This window comes from Plecotus auritus (genome assembly GCF_963455305.1).
Source record: "Plecotus auritus genome assembly, chromosome: 3".
NCBI classification, from domain to species: Eukaryota; Metazoa; Chordata; class Mammalia; order Chiroptera; family Vespertilionidae; genus Plecotus; species Plecotus auritus.
The window spans coordinates 191,655,377-191,674,283 of record NC_137772.1 but is presented as its reverse complement, the minus strand read 5'-3'; the positions used below and the strand labels follow the sequence as shown (position 1 = coordinate 191,674,283).

Here is an 18,907-nt window from a genome sequence, read left to right as displayed (position 1 = left end):
AGCCTGGGACATTTTAATGTGCAGAATAGCAAAGAATGATGGGGCATGTTAGAGGACAGAGACACTGGCTTAACAGGGCTCATTCCCTTGGTTAATTCTGGAACAACCTGAGAATCCAAATAAATAATACTAGAAAACTAGGATAACCTATTGAGAAAAACAAGCATCTACAAGTCCATACTGGTAGAAATAAATAAATGAATAAATTGAAAGTGTGATTAAAAATGGAAATTTAGCCCAGCCGGTGTGGTTCAGTGGTAGAGTGCCCATCTATGAACCAGGAGGTCATGATTTGATTCCAAGTAAGGACACATGCCTGGATTGCAGGCTCAATCCTCAGTGTGGGGTGTGCAGCAGGCAGCCAATCAGTGATTCTCTCTCATCACTGATGCTTCTCTCTCTCACTCTCTCTCCCTTCCTCTCTGAAATCAGTAATAAAAAAGAATTTAAAGGGGGGAATATTTACATAGTTTCAAAGAAACTCTCCACAAAATACTTATTATTGATAAAGGAAAAATGAGTACTTCACAGTGGAGAATCCTGGCATACACACCTTCATCAAGTGAACTTCATCAACAAGGGGACAAATCAGAATTGTGTGCAGCCTAACAGGAAGTGGTGGGAAGAACTTTGCATCACTTCTGTTAAGATCCTGCCAAAGCTGCACAACTGAATCTAATCACGAGGAAACATCAGATGACCCAAAAGAAGGGACAGTCTTCCCAATAGTTGGTCTGCCTTCAAAAGTGTAAATGTTGTAAAAGTTCCAGCATCAGGAGATTTAAATAGACATGACAACCCAACAGCACCTGTTTTGCAAGTGGATCTTTCTGTCAAGGGGCCACGCTTAGGATGATGGGAGTAATGTGAATGGCTTGTGAGGATAAAGTGGCAGTTCAGTGTCATACTCTTCCCTGATTTGGAAGGCAGTCATGTGATAACGTAGAAGAGTGTCCTTGTTTGTAGAAAGTACACACTAAAGGGCTTGAGGATGACGGGGAATCAGATGGGAGTCATACTTTCAAACAGCTCAAGGAAAAATGTTCATTGCAACCTTGCTATACATTTAAAAATATATCAAAATAAAAAATTAGAGAAAACAAGTAGCTAAGAACTAACCTTTTCATATGGTATCTGCAGAAGATCCAGCACCACCGAATGAGCTCCCATGTTTTTCAGTAGCCGTTGATGCTGATTCCGACACTTTTTATTCTGTATGCAGAGTTTACTTAGCCTAATCAAAATCTTTTAAAAGAAGAGCAGTAAATGTAACAAACCTAGTATTTAATATAAAAGCTGCACAAAAATTCTTGACCATGCAAGCATTAACCCACAGAAAAATAGTTTACTTCTAACCTCCTTCACAATCCGGTAGTTATTGCTCTTATTGCTGTCAATCTGAGGTGTCCTTGTTCCATCCTGAACTGGACTTAAAATATTTGATTCCTAAGATAAACACAAATATATATGTTTATGCCATATGTAGCAGTGATAAATTTATTTATTTTGTAAAAAATTAATAAATACATTTTGTAATTATTTTGTAATGAATTATTCAACTTAGAAAAAAAAAAAAGACATTTCCTTTGTAATTTTTTTTATCCAATGCAAAGTTCCTTGGCTTGCATGAGTCATGCAAATTACCATTTCCCAATAACAAATTACAAGATAAGTAAAAGAAAAGTTATTACATATAACATTATCAGAGTATTTCCTTAGGCTAAATTTATCAGACAAATCATGACTTTATATTGCCTATAAGAGAAGGAATAGTAAAAATTCAGGGCATAAAGGTATAATTATATCATCAGGGATGAACTTCAGGGGAAAAAAAAGAGTAAAGGAGAATGTAATAATAGCTGAAAAACATTTCAGGAATGGGAAGAAAGAACACCTTAACCCAAAAATTCCTTGGCAGGTTACCATGACATCCTTAAAGGCCAACCAAGCAAGTACAAAACCATGAAAATGAAGAAAGGAAAATAACATTTATATTAAAAATAATATTTTAAATCAATAAGTTAGTAAAGCTTATTAAGTGGACCTGAAACAGAAAAAATATTTCATTATAGCAACCATTATCTGTAGCATACAATAAAAAACAAATATATAGTGTACAGATTTTAAATATCAAGTATTGGAGTCACCATATGAAAATAAAACACCAGTTACAAACAACTTAATACATGAACACTTATTAATACCTAATCCCTGTCTGGTATTAGGTAAGGTGAATGGGTCTAAAAGAAATATAAGATATGGTCCTCCCCACAAGAGAATCAGAGTCTACCTAAGAAAACAGAAATATAAAAATAAGGATTTGAACTGAGCAGAATTCACTACTCAGAGAGAGAGGGGAAATAGCTATTGCTTTAGACAGCTTTATGAAGAAGGTCAAGTAGAAGCCAAGGTCTTGAAAGATGAAAACCAGTTAAGTATGCAAGATTTGTGGGAGACTGGGAGATACTTGTCAGGTGAAGAAGTCTCCTTAGACAAAGGCATTGCAGAAAAACAGACATCACAGTGTGCAGAAAGTGGCAAGAATTGACTGTGTATGTTGCAAGAAAGTGTGCAATTTGGTAACGTAGAGCCTGATTACCTCCCTGATTTACAATATGTACAAAATTGCACATGGAAAAAATGTCAAGTTCAACTTGGGTAAAAAAAAAACAAACAAAAAAAAAACACACACACACACAAAAAAAAAACCCACCTATATTGATGGTGTTGGGCTCTCTCAGTTAAAGGTGGCCCTAATCTAAACTTAGGAAAAAGTAACAAAAATATATAAAGCCAATAGATATTATTATTTCATTTGTACCAAGCCGTTGTTCCTACGCTGTTCTATAACAAATCACAAAGTTAATGCAAACCAAGAGAGAAAAAAACTTTCCTTGCAAGTCAAAGAATGTCGATGAAATATTGCAGAGTGCCTTGATCAGTGTTGAGCCTTTGCCACATCTCGGTAAGTTTTGTATTCCTTTTTTGCTTCTCTCCAGTCAACTATTGTCAAAGATGGAGGTTCCCAACCTGAACTCTACCTTAGCAAGTAACCTCTTAGGCCAGTTTTACTGAGCACATGGAAATTCCCTACACCCATTTCCCCTTTCCATCTAAAAATTCCCAGTATCACCCACAAGCCTGTCTACCTTCCCTGCTGTACCTCAGAGAGGAAGGACTCAGGATGCATGGATTTTTAAAATGCCATCTTCCCTGCCTCCTCTCCCAGCTTCCTTCCTCTCTCTTGTGCACAGGCAGTTTTTACCCTCTACTCATCCTTTCTCGTCTCTTTAAAAATATGGCCAAGTTGAGGCTAACCAAGCACTTGCAGTGATCCTGCCCATTCAGGGAAGTAGTCTTGCATCTTCAATTACTGTTCCCACTAAATCTCTCAAAAGAATAATCTATAACAAATTGTGCTAACGGTGTTGTATGTGCCAATGACTTTCATTATCAAAACTTCCTTTTAGCACTTGATTTGGTGGTTCACTACCATTTTCTTTAAACCCCGCTCTTTTTGTTTTATTGTGACACTAGAGGCCCAGTGCATGGATTTGTGCACTGGTGGGGAGGCGTGGCCTGCGGGGATCAGCCCGCTGTGGGAGCGCCGCTCATCCCAGTCAGCCGAGTGGCACTCCCACTGTGGGAGCGCATTGACCACCAGGGGGCAGCTCCTGTGTTGAGCGTCTGCCCCCTGGTGGTCAGTGCGCATCATAGTGACTGGTCGACCGGTTGTTCTGGTGGTTCCACCGTTCAGTCACTGGGCTTTTATATATATAGATGGTACTCTTCCAGATTACCTGCTACCTTTCTGACCACCTTGCCTCTTTCATTCAATAGAATTAGTACTGCAAAAAGTAAAGGACATGAACACTGAAAGCCTTCGAAACATCACTGTAGAATTCCAGAGCTGTGTCATTTATCTATACAAATAAATTCTAGGAGGAAAATAAAAGCAGTTCAACTCCACTCCAGGTAAATAAGAAAGAAAAACAAGCAAGATATTGTCTGCAAGACAATAAACACTAAGTGAATCCTAAAACATTATATAAAAAGATGAAAAACTATATATGTAAGTGAAGCCAGTGCAGAGGAGGGAAGGAGCCCAAGTGCTAATAAAAATGGAAAATATTTAGATAGAAAGAGACTGGAGATAAGAGAATGAGACAAATGGGGTTTCTATTTGATAGCAACAATAACTTATAGTGAGACGTGGAAATTGCAAAATCTAAAAATGTAATTAAATTTCCCTTTCTGATCATAAACGTGAAAGCTGAATTTTATTTTTTTAAATATGTTTTTATTGACTTCAGAGAAAGAAAGGGAGAGAGAGAGAGGGCTAGAAACATCAGCGATGAGAGAGAATCATTGATTAGCTATCTCCTGCATGCCTTCTGCATACCTCCTATTGGGGATCAAGCCCGAAACCTGGGCTTCTGCCTTAATTGTGAATCTAACCAAACTGTAAACCCCCTGGTTCATGAGTCATTGCTCAACCACTGAGATACACTGGCTAGGTGTAAGCTGAATTTTTAAAAGACATTATTGCTCTGCTCAGGTGGCTTGGTTGATTGGAGCATAGCCCTGTACACCAAGAGGTTGTGGATTCGATTCCTGGTCAGGACACATATCTAGGTTACTGGTTCGATCCCCAGGCAGGGTGTGTACAGGAAGCAACTGATAGATGTCTCTCTCTCTCTCTCTCTCTCTCTCTCTCTCTCTTTCTCTTCCTTTTTAAAATCAATTTTTTTAAAAATCATATTCATTTTTTTCTAGAAGAGAAGAAATATTAAAGAAAACCAAGTTGTACCACAAAGCAGGATTAAGATATAACCAAGTCCAAAGACTGACAAAGCTCCTAAGGTAGAAAACAGAGCTTTTGGATATATATCAACTTAAAGAAAAAAACAGTTAAAATAAAGGCAAACCTTTGGCAGATACATTCAAGTCTATTTTTCAAACAATGACCTGAAGAAAAAGCAACTGTCTTATTTTAAGAAAAGTAATCTCACACAAAGCATGCTACATTACTAAAAAGCTCTTTAGTTCAGCCTAGGGGAGGATATAGACAATGCTAACCTCTGTAAGTATAAGAATTATGAAGAATAACTATTTTGATTAAAAATTGCAAGCAGTCTACAAAAGGAGTCAACACTGGAGAATTCAATAAACAGCCCATTTTAATTTCAGAAAATAATTTAATGTAATTAAACTGAACACAAATATGGACCCATAGAACATCTGGATGATTCCAAAGCAGTGATTAGGGGAATTTAAGAAATATGTAAACTATATAACCATGGTTAGGTTTTGTCTCCTTATTTTGATGCCCAAATGCTCCAAGTTGAAGGTGTTCCAAGAGTTTTCCTCCACAAAGAGGAGAAATTGGTTGTATTTTATATCTTATACAACTTTTGTCCTAGGTCAATGGCCAAATCTACAAAGTCCTGGCTTTATTCTAATGACAAAATACTAGTAAGGTGGAAAATGTAGAGGTGTAATTTGATTCAAAGTCCTGAAGCTGAGTAGGCTCCAAAAAATGTGCAATACTAAGAACAGTGGCATGCTTATAGATATCCAAATTTTCCTTTTGACAACAGTGATGAAGAAAAATTACTGCACTCCAAAAGTCCTTGTACTTTATTCTAATTGCCTTCTATCATCTGGAAGAATTTAACATTATTTCCTCTAATGCAATATGGAAAATTACTTAGTTAAGTGATTTTAGAGAGGCAGCTATATTTTTAACTGCATAGTGTAACATAAAGTAGTAGATTCAGAAACAATACAGAAGAATCTAGAATTTTCTAGAAGAGTCTGCAAACTGGAAAGGCAGCAGGATTCTAGGTAGAGACTCAAAGAGTGAATTCCTAATCAAATATTGGATTTTATTATGGCTTCTATTCACAATTTATTTTGCATCAGACAAGGACACTCATATATCAAGAGTAAAATGATACAAGAAAATAATACTGTGTGAACTATATAGTGAACTAAACATTGGCACCAATTAATGGAGCTCCATCTCCTTCATTTAAACAAGGAAAATCATGCTTTTAAGAAAAAACTTTCCAAATCCAACAATGTAGGACTGCCCGCACCTGCAGCTGGATGATTAAAATAGCTTAGTACATGTTTTCTCCTTGACCCCACCCCACTGAAGTTAAAGGATGTCCCTCCTTGGCAGGACTGCAAAGCATTTTGCTCACCATCTGAATCCTTAGCCTTCTCTTTCTGTAACCTCTATTCAACCCAATTCAGAGGTGTTATTTACCAATCACTCTCCTCCCAACTTCAGATGTCAAACATCTTCCCTTTACCTGCCCACCTCCCTCCAAAACATTAAAAAAAATCTAATAATCAGTCTTTTCTATGTGATTGACCAATCAGATTATAATTTAATTGAAGCTCTTATAATAAATGTCATCTCCTTCATATAACCTCATTGTGCGATGATTAGGTATTTTTTCTCCTACCATCTAAGAGTAACATCACGTAACAGTCATTTAGGGAGATATCTAGAGTGTTGAAGAATCCCAAAAATTACCCTTAATCTACTTATCTGACCTCGCATGTGAAACTAATATGGATCATCCTGGGTCATGGGTGACAGTTTCTGCTTCCCTGGTTGGAGCCTAAGCCTGCCTGAAGACTTGGCCTGAGATCGACAGTGCACAGATGAGGCTGTGTCCACCATTCCTAGTAGATAATTTCCCTCCAGACATCGCTCAACTCAGGCCCTTCTCTTCCAGAGGGTAAATACATATTCCTAACCTTATCCCAAACCTGTTTTCCCTTCCCAACACAAATACAATACCAGTATTTTTTTTACTCATTTGATGTCATGTGGATGAGTATTTAATAATGGTTAATCAGAGGTCCTAGAAAACACCCCTTTATCCTTGACTATCTGTATCTCTGATATGGTAATAAGAAAGAATGTGCTACTGGCGTGTATTATTTGCTTAGAGAGATACTGGGAAAATAAAGACTCGACTAATGATAAGTATGTTCGATGTAACTGAATAGTTGTTTTCACAAGAATGCAATTATAACACAGACATCCATTATAATACAAAATGTACACTTTTTACATGCTTTTTACAATATTTGTATACTATAATACATAATACTGTTTAATATAATCCTTGCCACTATTACATAAAATGTAGAAAGGCCAGGCAACCCTTCAGTCCGCAGGGCGACTTAGAAGCACTGTACAGGAAATGAAAACAGTGATATCATGGAGCCCATAGAGGCTAAGTCTGGTACCTGATGTGTTAGTGGAAGAAGCTTCGCTGGTCACATTCATATTATAGCCCACACCAACGTAGCTGTGAGAAGGGGGTTAGATGTGGGAGAAAGGAATCAGCACCGACTTTTAAACTCATTCTTTAGCAAGAAAACATTGCAGAAATGTTTATGCTTGGCCTAATGATATTTGTTCTGATTTGAATGAATCAACTTCCATAATTTCCTTATAAGCCATTTTCTGAGAAAAAGAAACCATATAGAAAGTTTAATCCTCACTAACAACTTATAATAAATTGAGAACAAATAGCAAAGTGAAAAAAAAATACAAATCAGATAGTTTATGCTAAAACAGCATTAATTTAAATGTAAGCCAGAAGACAAGCAGGGAAAGATTCTTATAGTGGAAGTAATTCAAGGAACCAATTTATATTAGAATTCACATTACAACCAAAGAGAATGAAGATGTGTAAAGTAACATTTGACTGAAAATCAAAACTTAGTTTTCAGACCATGTCTTGTGAAAGGCCTTATTAAGTTATACTCATCATTAAAAATTATCTTCAGTAGCCTTAGCTGAGAAATAAAGGACAGAAGTTTATAATGTCATATAAACAAGTAAAATATGTGATGAGATCTGAGGCAAAAATAGAAAACAGAGACAAGAAAATAAATCCCATGAAAGGAAAACTCAGAAAATCACTCTCCAAAAGTAATGGATAAAAGTTCTTTGTGCAATTATGATAGCATCCCTCAACCAGGTAGTGTAGGAAGAGCTGTCTAAAACTCATGGACATTTCTGGACCAAGTCATGAAGGTTAGACATACTACCAGTTACTTTCATCACAAGTCTGTCAATCACAAGTTTTGCCAAAGAAACAAAGTTCATACAGAACTATTTCCTGCTGTGCAGAATCCAAGTACCAACACTTGGGAAAGCACAATTTTCTTTCAAGATATCCTTCTAGAATCTAGAGGGACCTGCCTCCTTGCCTGTTTTCTTCATCAAAGAAAAAGGATCAGATGTGGTAGCCCAGGAATGGAAACCAGTCTTTGCTTTTAAAGAGTAATGGGATGTGGACCATCAGTCAAAGAAGGTGTGCTTAGGGAGGGAAAAAAAAAAAACAACAATGAAGAGAAGGGAAGAAAGAGGAAAAGAAGGAAAGGAATTAAATTCATTCTCTCACTAAGATAAATCTGCAAACTAAAATTCAAGTGCCTCTGAGGAAAGTTGGTGTTCAGAAAGAACACAAAACACTCAACAATGAGACTGTATCATTAAATGCAAACAATCAGGAACTCTTCTGAAAGGACTTTTAAATATAAGGCTGTTTAAAATCATCATAAAGTGAAAAATGCTACTCCTCGCCCCAGGTGGGTCTCTCTGGTTGCCACATGCCCAGGATTATCCACAGCATCACCCAGCACAGATAAAGAATAGCTTTACTGGGAAAGGGGAAACTACAAGCTGAGTGTCAACAAGAGAAGAGAAGGCATGTATCCCTCTTCTTTCCATCATCCCAGAAAAAGGTGCTGAGCACTCTGCTCAACAAGAGTATGGGTCTAGGTTTCCGAGTAACTGCGCCATGCCCCACCTCGTTGAAATTTCTTACAGGGCAAGTCTGAGAGTAACTTATCAATCAAGATAGATTACCAGGCTTAGCAGCAGGATCTCTGGAATTGATCAGGGACTCCAGTTATGGGACCCACAGGAATTGGACTGCTCCTCCTGAAGAGCAGAAGCCACAGGTCCCATCAGAAGCCAAATTAGGGTACAGCCTCTTGGAAGAGAAGATAACCACCCTCTCCCTCCCCCTTACACCCTGCCTCTACCCTCACAAAACCAGTCTGGCCAGTTTGTTGTCCAGACAATACAGAGTGAGCCCCTGGGGACATTTTTTCAGCTCATTTTATTCCTTACATCACACATCCATTAAAAGAGCAAAAAGTCATGAAGCAAAACCCAGCAGATATAAATCTAGAATGCATGAATATGACAATGAATCTGTTGGAAACCCTGAAAACGAAAAAACTAGGTAGATGGTTTAAACGTCAGACTTTAGATCAGTGAGAGAGTGTTTGCTTTTTTTAAAGAAGCAGAAACCACACATAGGGATTATAGATGAGAGATAAATATAGATATACCCATATAGGTACAATCATTGTCAAGAAAAATGAATAGCCAAAATAGATAACTTGAGTGGGCACTTCTTTTAGAAGCGCTGTGATACCCAAGTGACCTGCTTCACAACCCTTAATTAAAAGGTGGATGAACATAAAGGGCAATCCTGACTTAACCCACTTGGATACAGTTTCCTAAGTTAATCCCTCCTTCCTATATTTAGAAGTCAACATGTATTTGAATGTGATGAATTAGTAATGCTACTGATACTGCCAACTTGCTATCCTCTAGCTTTTAAGCTTTCAGCAATGATGCTATAGTCTTTAGTGCCCTGGAAGATATGTTTAATAAAAGGAAACACTATAATACACAATAACACAATGGATTTATTAGATGACCAAATCCATCCCATCCTCCTATTTGTAAGAGATCAAGTACAGTATTGGGATCATTTTGGACCACCTATGAGATTTGTTCTTTGACGGAACGTAAATTCACATTTATTGCCCAGAGTAAACAGAACTTAGCACTGAGGGGGAAAAAAACAAAACACCACTTTTATGTTATTGGAAACATTTTTTATGACTAAAATGAAGAACCACATTAATGTTATCTGGTCTTCTGATATCTAAGCAGACACGTCGTTACATCATTATGAGCTGTTTGAAAACAATGCCAATCATCCTGTGTTTAGAGCCTTTGTAAGAGTTTACTAAACAACAAAGGATGATTATCTGTATTGACCTGATAGAGTGCTGACTGCGACTGGCTGTTTCCACTCGGATTGTGACATATTTCATCCTGTTGACAATGAATTGTCACTGTCTTTGGCAGTTGGTTCATTGCATAACATGGATTGGTTGGCTGTGTACAAGTTAGTAACTCTGTAGTTTCTCACTTTTTTTCACCTTATATTAATCAATTATAATGTTCTATTCTCCTGGCTTCTCAATCCACCTACTTGTATACAGCCGCTTCCCTGGTTCATGCTTACATAACCTCACACCTGAACGTGGACAACAGGCTCCTAATTGGTCCCCACCTCTAGTCTCCTGTTCTGCTGAACCACCCTCAGTTCTGCCAGACCATTTCCTAGACAGTATACTCCCCTCCCTACCCAAGAATCTTCAAAGGCTCCCAAATTCCCGTTACTTCAAATACAAATCACTTATTCTTGCCTCACTCTGCTGCTTCTCTTGTTACTATTTGTGAATCCATTAGCTAAGTAAATCCTCTCAATCCCCCCAAGTAGGGAGGCCTTCTGCAAGCAGCCAGGCCCACAGTGGCCTCTCCCTCTCCTGTACTCCACAGTTCAGTACTGAATCAAACGTTATGTCATACTCTTTTAAGGATGTCCACTCTATGTGCTCATTCTTTGTCACCAAGAGTCAAATCTCAAATATTAGACTTGATTCCAGATATCAAACTTGAAGAAGGGAAATGAGAAATTCAGGTGTGTATGGCAAGGAGGCATGATGGTAGCACTTTAAGCAGAATGTTCAAAACAAAGATTTTTGCTCTGGGGAAACTTGACAGCAATCAAGTAGAGGAAGTTCAGACAGGGCTGATATTGCCTCAAACCTGGCATCAGAGTACAGACATTACAAGGATAAATACAGGGGCTGGAAATAAAGAAGAGTTTTCCACTGTTGAGAACTGTCTAATATAGAATACGACAAAGTAGGAGTGTACAACACTTCTGAGTGACAGACAAAATATTTAAAATATCCTTAAAGTTAAGAGAAGGAAGCAAATGGAGGCCAGAAATACATCAAATTCTCAAAGGGGTTATCAAACACTGGATTTATTGTTGGCCTTAATGGCATCAGTCTGTACCTGATAACCTGGACACTGAGGTGTTTTTTTTTTGTTGTTGTTGTTGTTGTTGTTGTTTAAAGATTTTTTTAATGATTTTTTTAGAGAGAGAGGAAGGGAGAGGAAGAGAGAGAAACAATGATATGTGAGCAAACATTGATCAGCTGCCTCCTGCACTCCCCCTACCAGGGATCAAGCCTGCAACCCGGGCATATGCTCTGACTAGGAATCAAACAGGCAATGTTTCAGTGCACGGAACAATGCCCAACCAGCTGAGCCACACCAGCCAGGGCTGGACACTGAGTTTTAACACGGCTCATACACACACACAAGGAAAGAAAGCAAAGCCTGGTTCCCAAGCAAGACGGGAAGTCTGACAGGGATCCTGCCTTAGAACCAGGTATACCTGAAGGAGACACCCGCAGAGATAAAGCAGGGGAAGATGCGGCCAGAGAAGAGTAAAGGGGTACCTGTCTTGCATTTGGCTTGGCAGAAGCCATAAAAACAGGGGTGGGGGAGAATAACTCTCCTGAGCTCCTATATACAAAGACAAGCCCGATTACCTCAAGATTGGGACTAGCATTCCCCCTAATAAAGGAGCCCTAAAGTTTCCAAGCCAAAAACTTTGTTTCATATGGTTACAAAATGTATTTTAAAGTGGCTCAAAGAGGCAACGGAAATCTTCTCTGGATTAAACATAAGCCTCAGAGGCATTCCATATATAAAGTTCTGAAAAATCTAAATTCATAATAGATATTTTTAAATTACTAAACATCTAAGTAAACACATTCCCAAGGACTTCTGCAAGAATAACAAACTTAAACCTGCAAATGGCCCTCTATTGCAAAACAACTAGATCCTAGATATATAACCTATTTTAAATACATTTCTAGATTCACAGAAAATAAAGGATGACCCCAAAGGAGCCCACCCTCCATCTACAAAGGAAAAAAATGTAACCTGAATCCAGATCAGAGAGGTCCAAGCTGCAAGGTAAAATGGTAAGTTTCCCTGAAGGCAAATGCCAATACTGCTAGCTCTGTAACCCAGAGAGTAAGTTTACTCTGAGCAAGTATCAAATTTGAGGAGCTCACCCAGACCACTGCCTTCTGACTTGGTCTCAGGCTAGCAGTACCCCTGGTCACAGCAATAGGCCATCACAGATACTCTAAGGAGGAAAGCATGTCAGATTTCAACCTCCAGGTCTGAAGTCAAAGACAGGAGCTCAATGTCTACTCAAATGTTTAGAGCTGCTTTACTCATAATGGCCCCAAATTGGAAGCAACCAAGATGCCCTTCAATAGATAAATGGATAAACAAACTGTAGTACATCCAGACAAGGGAGTTTTTTCAGTGACTAAAGAAAAATGAACTAGCCAGCTATAAAACAGGGGTGGGGAACCTTTGTTCTGCCAAGGGTCATTTGGATACTTACAACATCATTTGCAGGGCAATTACAAAATTATCAACTTAAAAATTAGGCTGCTATATTTGTTCAAACATTTAATTAACTCACCCCTAATGCCTTGGCAGGGCCAGACCAAATGATTTCGCAGGCCTTATATGGCCTGCAGGCCATATGTTCCCCATCCCTGTTTTAAAAGGACATGGAAGAACCTCAAATGTCTATTACTAAATGAAAGAAGCCAGTCTGCAAAAAGCTACATACTGTATGATGGCAACTATATGACACTCTGGAGAAGGCATAACTACAAGGGAATTAAAAATATCAGTGGTGCCCTAGCTGGTTTGGCTCAATAGATAGAGCGTCAGGCTATGGACTGCAGGGTCCCAAGTTCAATTCCAGTCAAGGGCACATGCCTGGGTTGCAGGCTTGACTCCAGCAAGGGGAGGGGGGTGCGGGGGAGGGGGGCAGGAGGCAGCCGATCAATGATTCTCTCTCATCATTGATGTTTCTATCTCTCTCTCTCCCTCTCCCTTCCTCTCTGAAATCAATAAAAATGTATTTAAAAAATATATATATCAGCGGTTGCCAAGAGTTCAGGGGTTCATGAGGAAGGCCAAATAGGAAGAGCAGAGCAGATTTTCAGGGCAGTCTAACACTGTAATGGTGGATAAATGACATGTTTTTGTCACAACCCATAGAATTGTAAACACAAAGAGTGAATCTAAAGTAAACCATGGACTTTAATTAATAATAATGTGTCAATATTGGCTCATCAATTGTAACAAATGTACCACACTAGTGTAAGATGTTCATAACAGAGGAAATGGGAAGAAGAATTAATATATGGGAAAGTTCTGTATTTTCTGTACAATTTTTTTTTCTAAATTTGAAAGTGTTCTGAAAATAAAGTCTGTTTTAAAAAATATATAAGCTCATTTCAAAGATGACCAAAAATATAATGAAGTGAGAATCATAATAAACTCCCAAGTAATTGAGATCATGGAATTATTACATACAGGCTATAAAAGATCCTTTTGTAATCACAAAAATAGCAAGCAACAAAAAGTGATCATAATGACCAAATATATTTGAAAAAAATCTAATTTCAAGTATGAAAAATATAATTGCTGGAACTTCAAAGTCAATAGGTGGAGTAAACGGCCAATAACACATATCTAAGTAGACTCATATGAGTCTAAAGAAATTTTTCAAATTCAGCACAAAGTCCCATGTAAGGGAAATATAAAAGGGAAACTAATAGAACTGGAGGAAATAACAAGGTTTAACATACATTTAACTAGAGTTTCAGAATTAAAGCAAGGCACTAGTCTACAGACAGCAAACTTCTCAACACAAGCAACAAAAAGCCAGAAAACATGCATTAATATAACCAGAAGTCAAAGAAAAGAATTCTCAACTGGTGAAAGTGTTTAGTTCCTAGTGAAACATAATGTTAAATATATAGCATCTAATAAAATATATAGCATCTAATAAAATAGCCTTTTAATACATATAAAGTAAAAATCAATAGAACTACAAAGGAAATTTTATAAACCTACCATTGTAATAGAAAATATAAGTAAATCTCAATAACTGATATGTCAAGAAAACAAAAATAGTAGTAAGTAGACAGATGATTTAAGCATAATATATAAGGAATCCTGCACTCATTCCCACTCTTCTCAAGCTACATAGAACATTTACAAAACCTGATGGTATAATGGGCCAAAAGCAAGTCTCAAAAAATTTTGGAGAACTGATATCATCATAACCAGATTTTCTTGCCACCATTAATTAAGAATTCAGTAACAAAAAAATTTACCTACATATTTGGAAATTTTAAAAATCACTTCCAAGTGATTCTGGGCCAAAGAAGAAATCATAATGGAAATGCTTAAATATCTAATGCTGAACAATAATAAAAATACCATTTGTCAAAATTTGTGGAATGCAACTTCTTAAAAGAAAAATATACCATTAAATTGTTTTAAAGTCTGAAAAGCATGCCAACATAAAAGGTTAGAGAATAGTAGAATAAATATAATAAAATGGCAACCAAATCCAGAAGCTTAACAAAGCCAAGAGCAGGTTCTTTAAACAAGATAAATAAAATAGATAACAACTGTGGTAAAATTGAGGCATAGAAAAGAAAGGAGACAAAATAAATAATATAAAGAATGAAAAAAAGGGTAGGAAGCTACAGATACAGGAGAAGATAATGAAAGACTATGAACAAATAATAGCAATAAATTTGAAAACATGTGACTTAGAAAAATATATCACTGACCCAAAATAGAAAATATAAATGAATTTATAAGCATTAAAAATAATTAATCTGTAATTAAAATCATCCCCCAAACTAAATCCAAGACCCAGGCAGATTTATAGACAAGTTTTACCAAACATCCACAGAACAGATCATTCCAATCTTACACAAAAATAGGGTAATATTTTGCACTTTATTTGTTTAATGGAACTAGTCTAAACCTGGCAGGAACAGTACAAGAAAGAAAAATTACAGACCAATCTTAATGACAACATAGATGTAAAATCCTAAGCAAAGTATTAACAAGCCAGATCTAGCAATATATAAAATATTAACAATGATACCTTTATTCTAGAATGCAAGCTTTCTATAATAGAAGCTGTACTTATGATTCATGTTATTAAAATTAGTAGATTAAAGAAAAATAATATTGATGCATCAGCTACATCTAATTAAAGTCAATAATTATTCATGGTAAAAAAAAATAATTAGCCAACTAGGAATAGAAGGAATAGAAGGGCACTTCCTCAATTGATAGAGTATCCTAAAAAAATGTAAAATAAACATGTTCAGTAGTAGAATATTAAAATTATCACCTTTAAAATCAGAAGTAAGACAAGAATGACCAATCTCACCACTTCTATTTAACATTGTACTGGAGAATCTTACTAACCAATGCAAGAAAGCAAGAAAGAAATAATAGATGAAAAGATTGTGTTCAAGTCTGAACTTATAGCATCACCATGACTTGAAGTAAAAAAAATTTCTAACCTTAGTAGTAGGTATACATGAATTGGTGGGGACTAACTACCTGTCCATACAGACATTTTAAGAAATTTACTATATCATCAATGATGACATTGGCACTGGCTTACTTATCTAAGTATTATCATTTAAATACTGCTTTAATATTTTAATGGTTATTTCATAGTTAGTGAAATGTGAAAACAGCAACTAATTACTCCATTGAAAACTAAAACTAATACAGCAGAGACTTACCATCATCATCTTACTTCTTCAGATCAAACATAGACTTGGTATTTTCATGTTGATAATAAAGCATATATTGTCCTTCCATTTAGATACTATTGTCACAATAATGAAAGGATCGGCTTACAAGTTGCAATAAATAGCCACAGTGAACGATGACAACAAAAATGCACCTTTTTTTTTGGTCTACGTTCAAGACCCATTCCTTTTTTCCCTCCATCTCACTCCCTCCTGTTGTCCTGATTCCTGGATTACATGATTTACAGTGGAAAAGTAGGCAGATGCCATAAGAGGTGGTAGCAATTGACAAGAATTACCCAAAGTGCAGGTTAATGCAGTTAATTGACTTGGCAAATGTAAATTTTATGTTCTGTTACTCAGAAAAAAAAAATTTTTATAAACAATTTTGACTGTGGGGCCTATGTTTTAAAATATATCCTTTGAATTATTTCAAAATAGATACTGAAAACAAACCTCAATTGGCTCTTCACCACCTTTCACTTGGTTTTCACCCATTTCTCCATTCTCATAGCTGCTGCTCTTCTCAACCCATAACTCAGATTTTTCTACAGTTAGTCGAAGCTGGTCGAGATCTGCCTTTATTTGCTTGTAGTTATCTACATCTTGATTGGACACCAGCAATTGCACCTGGAAACAGAAGAATTTCAACCCTTGATTTACTTAAGGACTTTCTGTATTCCTATTTCATTTATGTCTAAAATTCCAAGTTTTTACATATTTATCTATCAGTTGAAGATTAATATTACTGGAATGTTTATTTATATTTAGATGTATATTGACTGGGAAAATTCACCTTGAAGTATCTGTAAACTCTATCCAGTATATTCATATGTTCTCAAGAATTACATATGTAAAAGGAATGAACCCTAACAAAGCTCTTCTAAGTGCTAAAGAGTAATTTGAAATAAAAGATACCCTAACTTTAATTTCACTGTGAAAGTTAATTTTTCTAAGACTCTCTCTGTTTTGAAAGAAGTAGAAACATAAAAATAAGTGGAAGAACATACCAATACAGTCTAAAGCTCATGATATCAACTTTTATTTTATCATAACTTATATGTATCATATAATACAAATATATGCATAATTATATCAATTTATATAAATAATTACTCCTTTTTATTTAAAAAAATGAAAAAAGTAATTTATATTCTTGTAAAGCTTCCTAATGAAGACCAATGCTCTAATAAATAAAATAAATATTTGTGAAACATATGTAAGCAGTTATTATTCATTAAGTCTCAAGAAGACAGAAGGAAGGCCAAGAGACATATGAAAACATGCTCAAAGTCAGTAATTATCCTAGACATGCAAATCAAAACGACAATGCAGTACCATCTCACACCTGTCAGAATGGCTATCATCAATAAATCAAAGTGCCTGTGAAGATGTGGAGAAAAAGGAACCCTCGTGCACTGCTGGTGGGAATGCAGACTGGTGCAGCCACTGTGGAGAACAGTATGGAGTTTCCTCAAAAAAATAAAAATGGAACTCCCATTTGACACAGTGATCCCACTTCTAGGAATATATCCCAAGAAATGAGAAACACCAATTAGAAAGAATATATGCACCCCTATGTTCACAGCAGCACAATTCACCATAGCTAAGATTTGGAAACAGCCTAAGTGCCCACCAGCAGATGAGTGGATTAAAAAACTATGATACATCTACACAGTGGAATACTACCCTGCGGTTAAAAAAAAAAAAAAGAAAAAAGAAAATCTTATCATTTGCAACAGCATGGATGGAACTGGAGAGCATTATGCTAAGTGGAATAAGCCAGTCACAGAAGGATAAATATCACATGATCTCACTCATTTCCTATCTAATAAAGAGAGAATGCGCTAATTGACCCTCATGCTGTCACATAGATGGTGGCGCCTACAGCCAATTAGGAGGGAATATGCTAATTGATTGCCCTGCCCTCAAAGATAGTGGCACCCACAGCCAATAAGGAGGGAATATGCTAATTGACTGTCCCACCCTCAAAGATGGCGGCACCCACAGCCACAAGATGGCGGTGCCCAGTCCCGCCAGTCCCATCAGCCCCGCCAGGAGGCAGGCCCAGCCGCTCTGCGCACCTGCCTCTGGAGTCCCCAGTCCCCTCAGCCCCCCAGCCACCCAGGGCCAGCCTGAGGCGCAGGCAAGCCTCGGATGGCAGCTGCCCAGCCACCCAGGGCCGCCCAAGGCTCAGGTAACCAGGGCCGGCCGAGGCTTGTGCTGCCGGCAGTGGCAGCAGCAGAGGTGTGATGGGGGCATCGCCTTCCCCTGAGGGCTCCCGGACTGTGAGAAGGGGCAGGCTGGGCTGAGGGACCCCCCCCTTCCAGTGCATAAATTTTCATGCACCGGGCCTCTAGTATAGAATATAATGAACAACATAAACTGATAAAAAAAAAAGATTCAGAGACAGAGAAGCATCGATCAGACAGTCAAACCTCAGAGGGAAGGTAGGGAGGGTGGCAGTAAGGGGGAGAGATCAACCAAAGGACTTGTATGCATGCATATAAGCCTAACCAATGGACACAGACAACAGGGGGGTGAGGGCATGAGTGCGGGGGTGGGGGAGGGCAATGGGGGGATAAGGAAACACATGTAATACCTTAATCAATAAAGAAATTTAAAAAAATAATTTTGTGACCTATTAAAATAAAAATCTCCCTTCAGGCATAAAAAAAAATTCTATGTCATTCAAAAATGACAACGAAAAAGATTAGATCCATAATAATTTCTTTCTTTTGGATGTACACATTTCTCAATCACATAACATTATATTTCAGTGCTACTGATTGTCCTACCCAAATTTATCGGTAAATCTGAGGTCAACAGAGCAGCAGCAGCCACAAAATTCCTGATACGGCATTATCCCCTAGTGCCTTCCTAAATCATAGAGCCTGTCATTTACATTAAAGATATTAACTTAAAATCACCTGTGGGCACTCTTTATAAAACAGATCATGCCGTGGCTTATGACAAGGCCATATCTATCTTTAAAACAGAGCGTGTCTCCAGGAAAAGCTGCGCAGGCTCATTAAGT

At 37.3% G+C, this 18,907-nt stretch overlaps 1 protein-coding gene across 2 annotated transcripts in view; it reads right to left on the bottom strand.

Moving 5' to 3' along the window:
- ITPR2 (inositol 1,4,5-trisphosphate receptor type 2) overlaps positions 1-18,907 on the bottom strand; it is a 456,678-nt gene that overhangs the window by 250,421 nt on the left and 187,350 nt on the right. For both annotated transcript variants that reach the window (XM_080660463.1, XM_080660464.1), the window contains exons 26-28: positions 16,327-16,500; positions 1,357-1,446; positions 1,120-1,245 (exon numbers count right to left, since the gene is read on the bottom strand). In XM_080660463.1, coding sequence (XP_080516589.1) covers positions 1,120-1,245; positions 1,357-1,446; positions 16,327-16,500 — 390 coding nt within the window. The remainder of the gene's footprint in view (positions 1-1,119; positions 1,246-1,356; positions 1,447-16,326; positions 16,501-18,907) is intronic.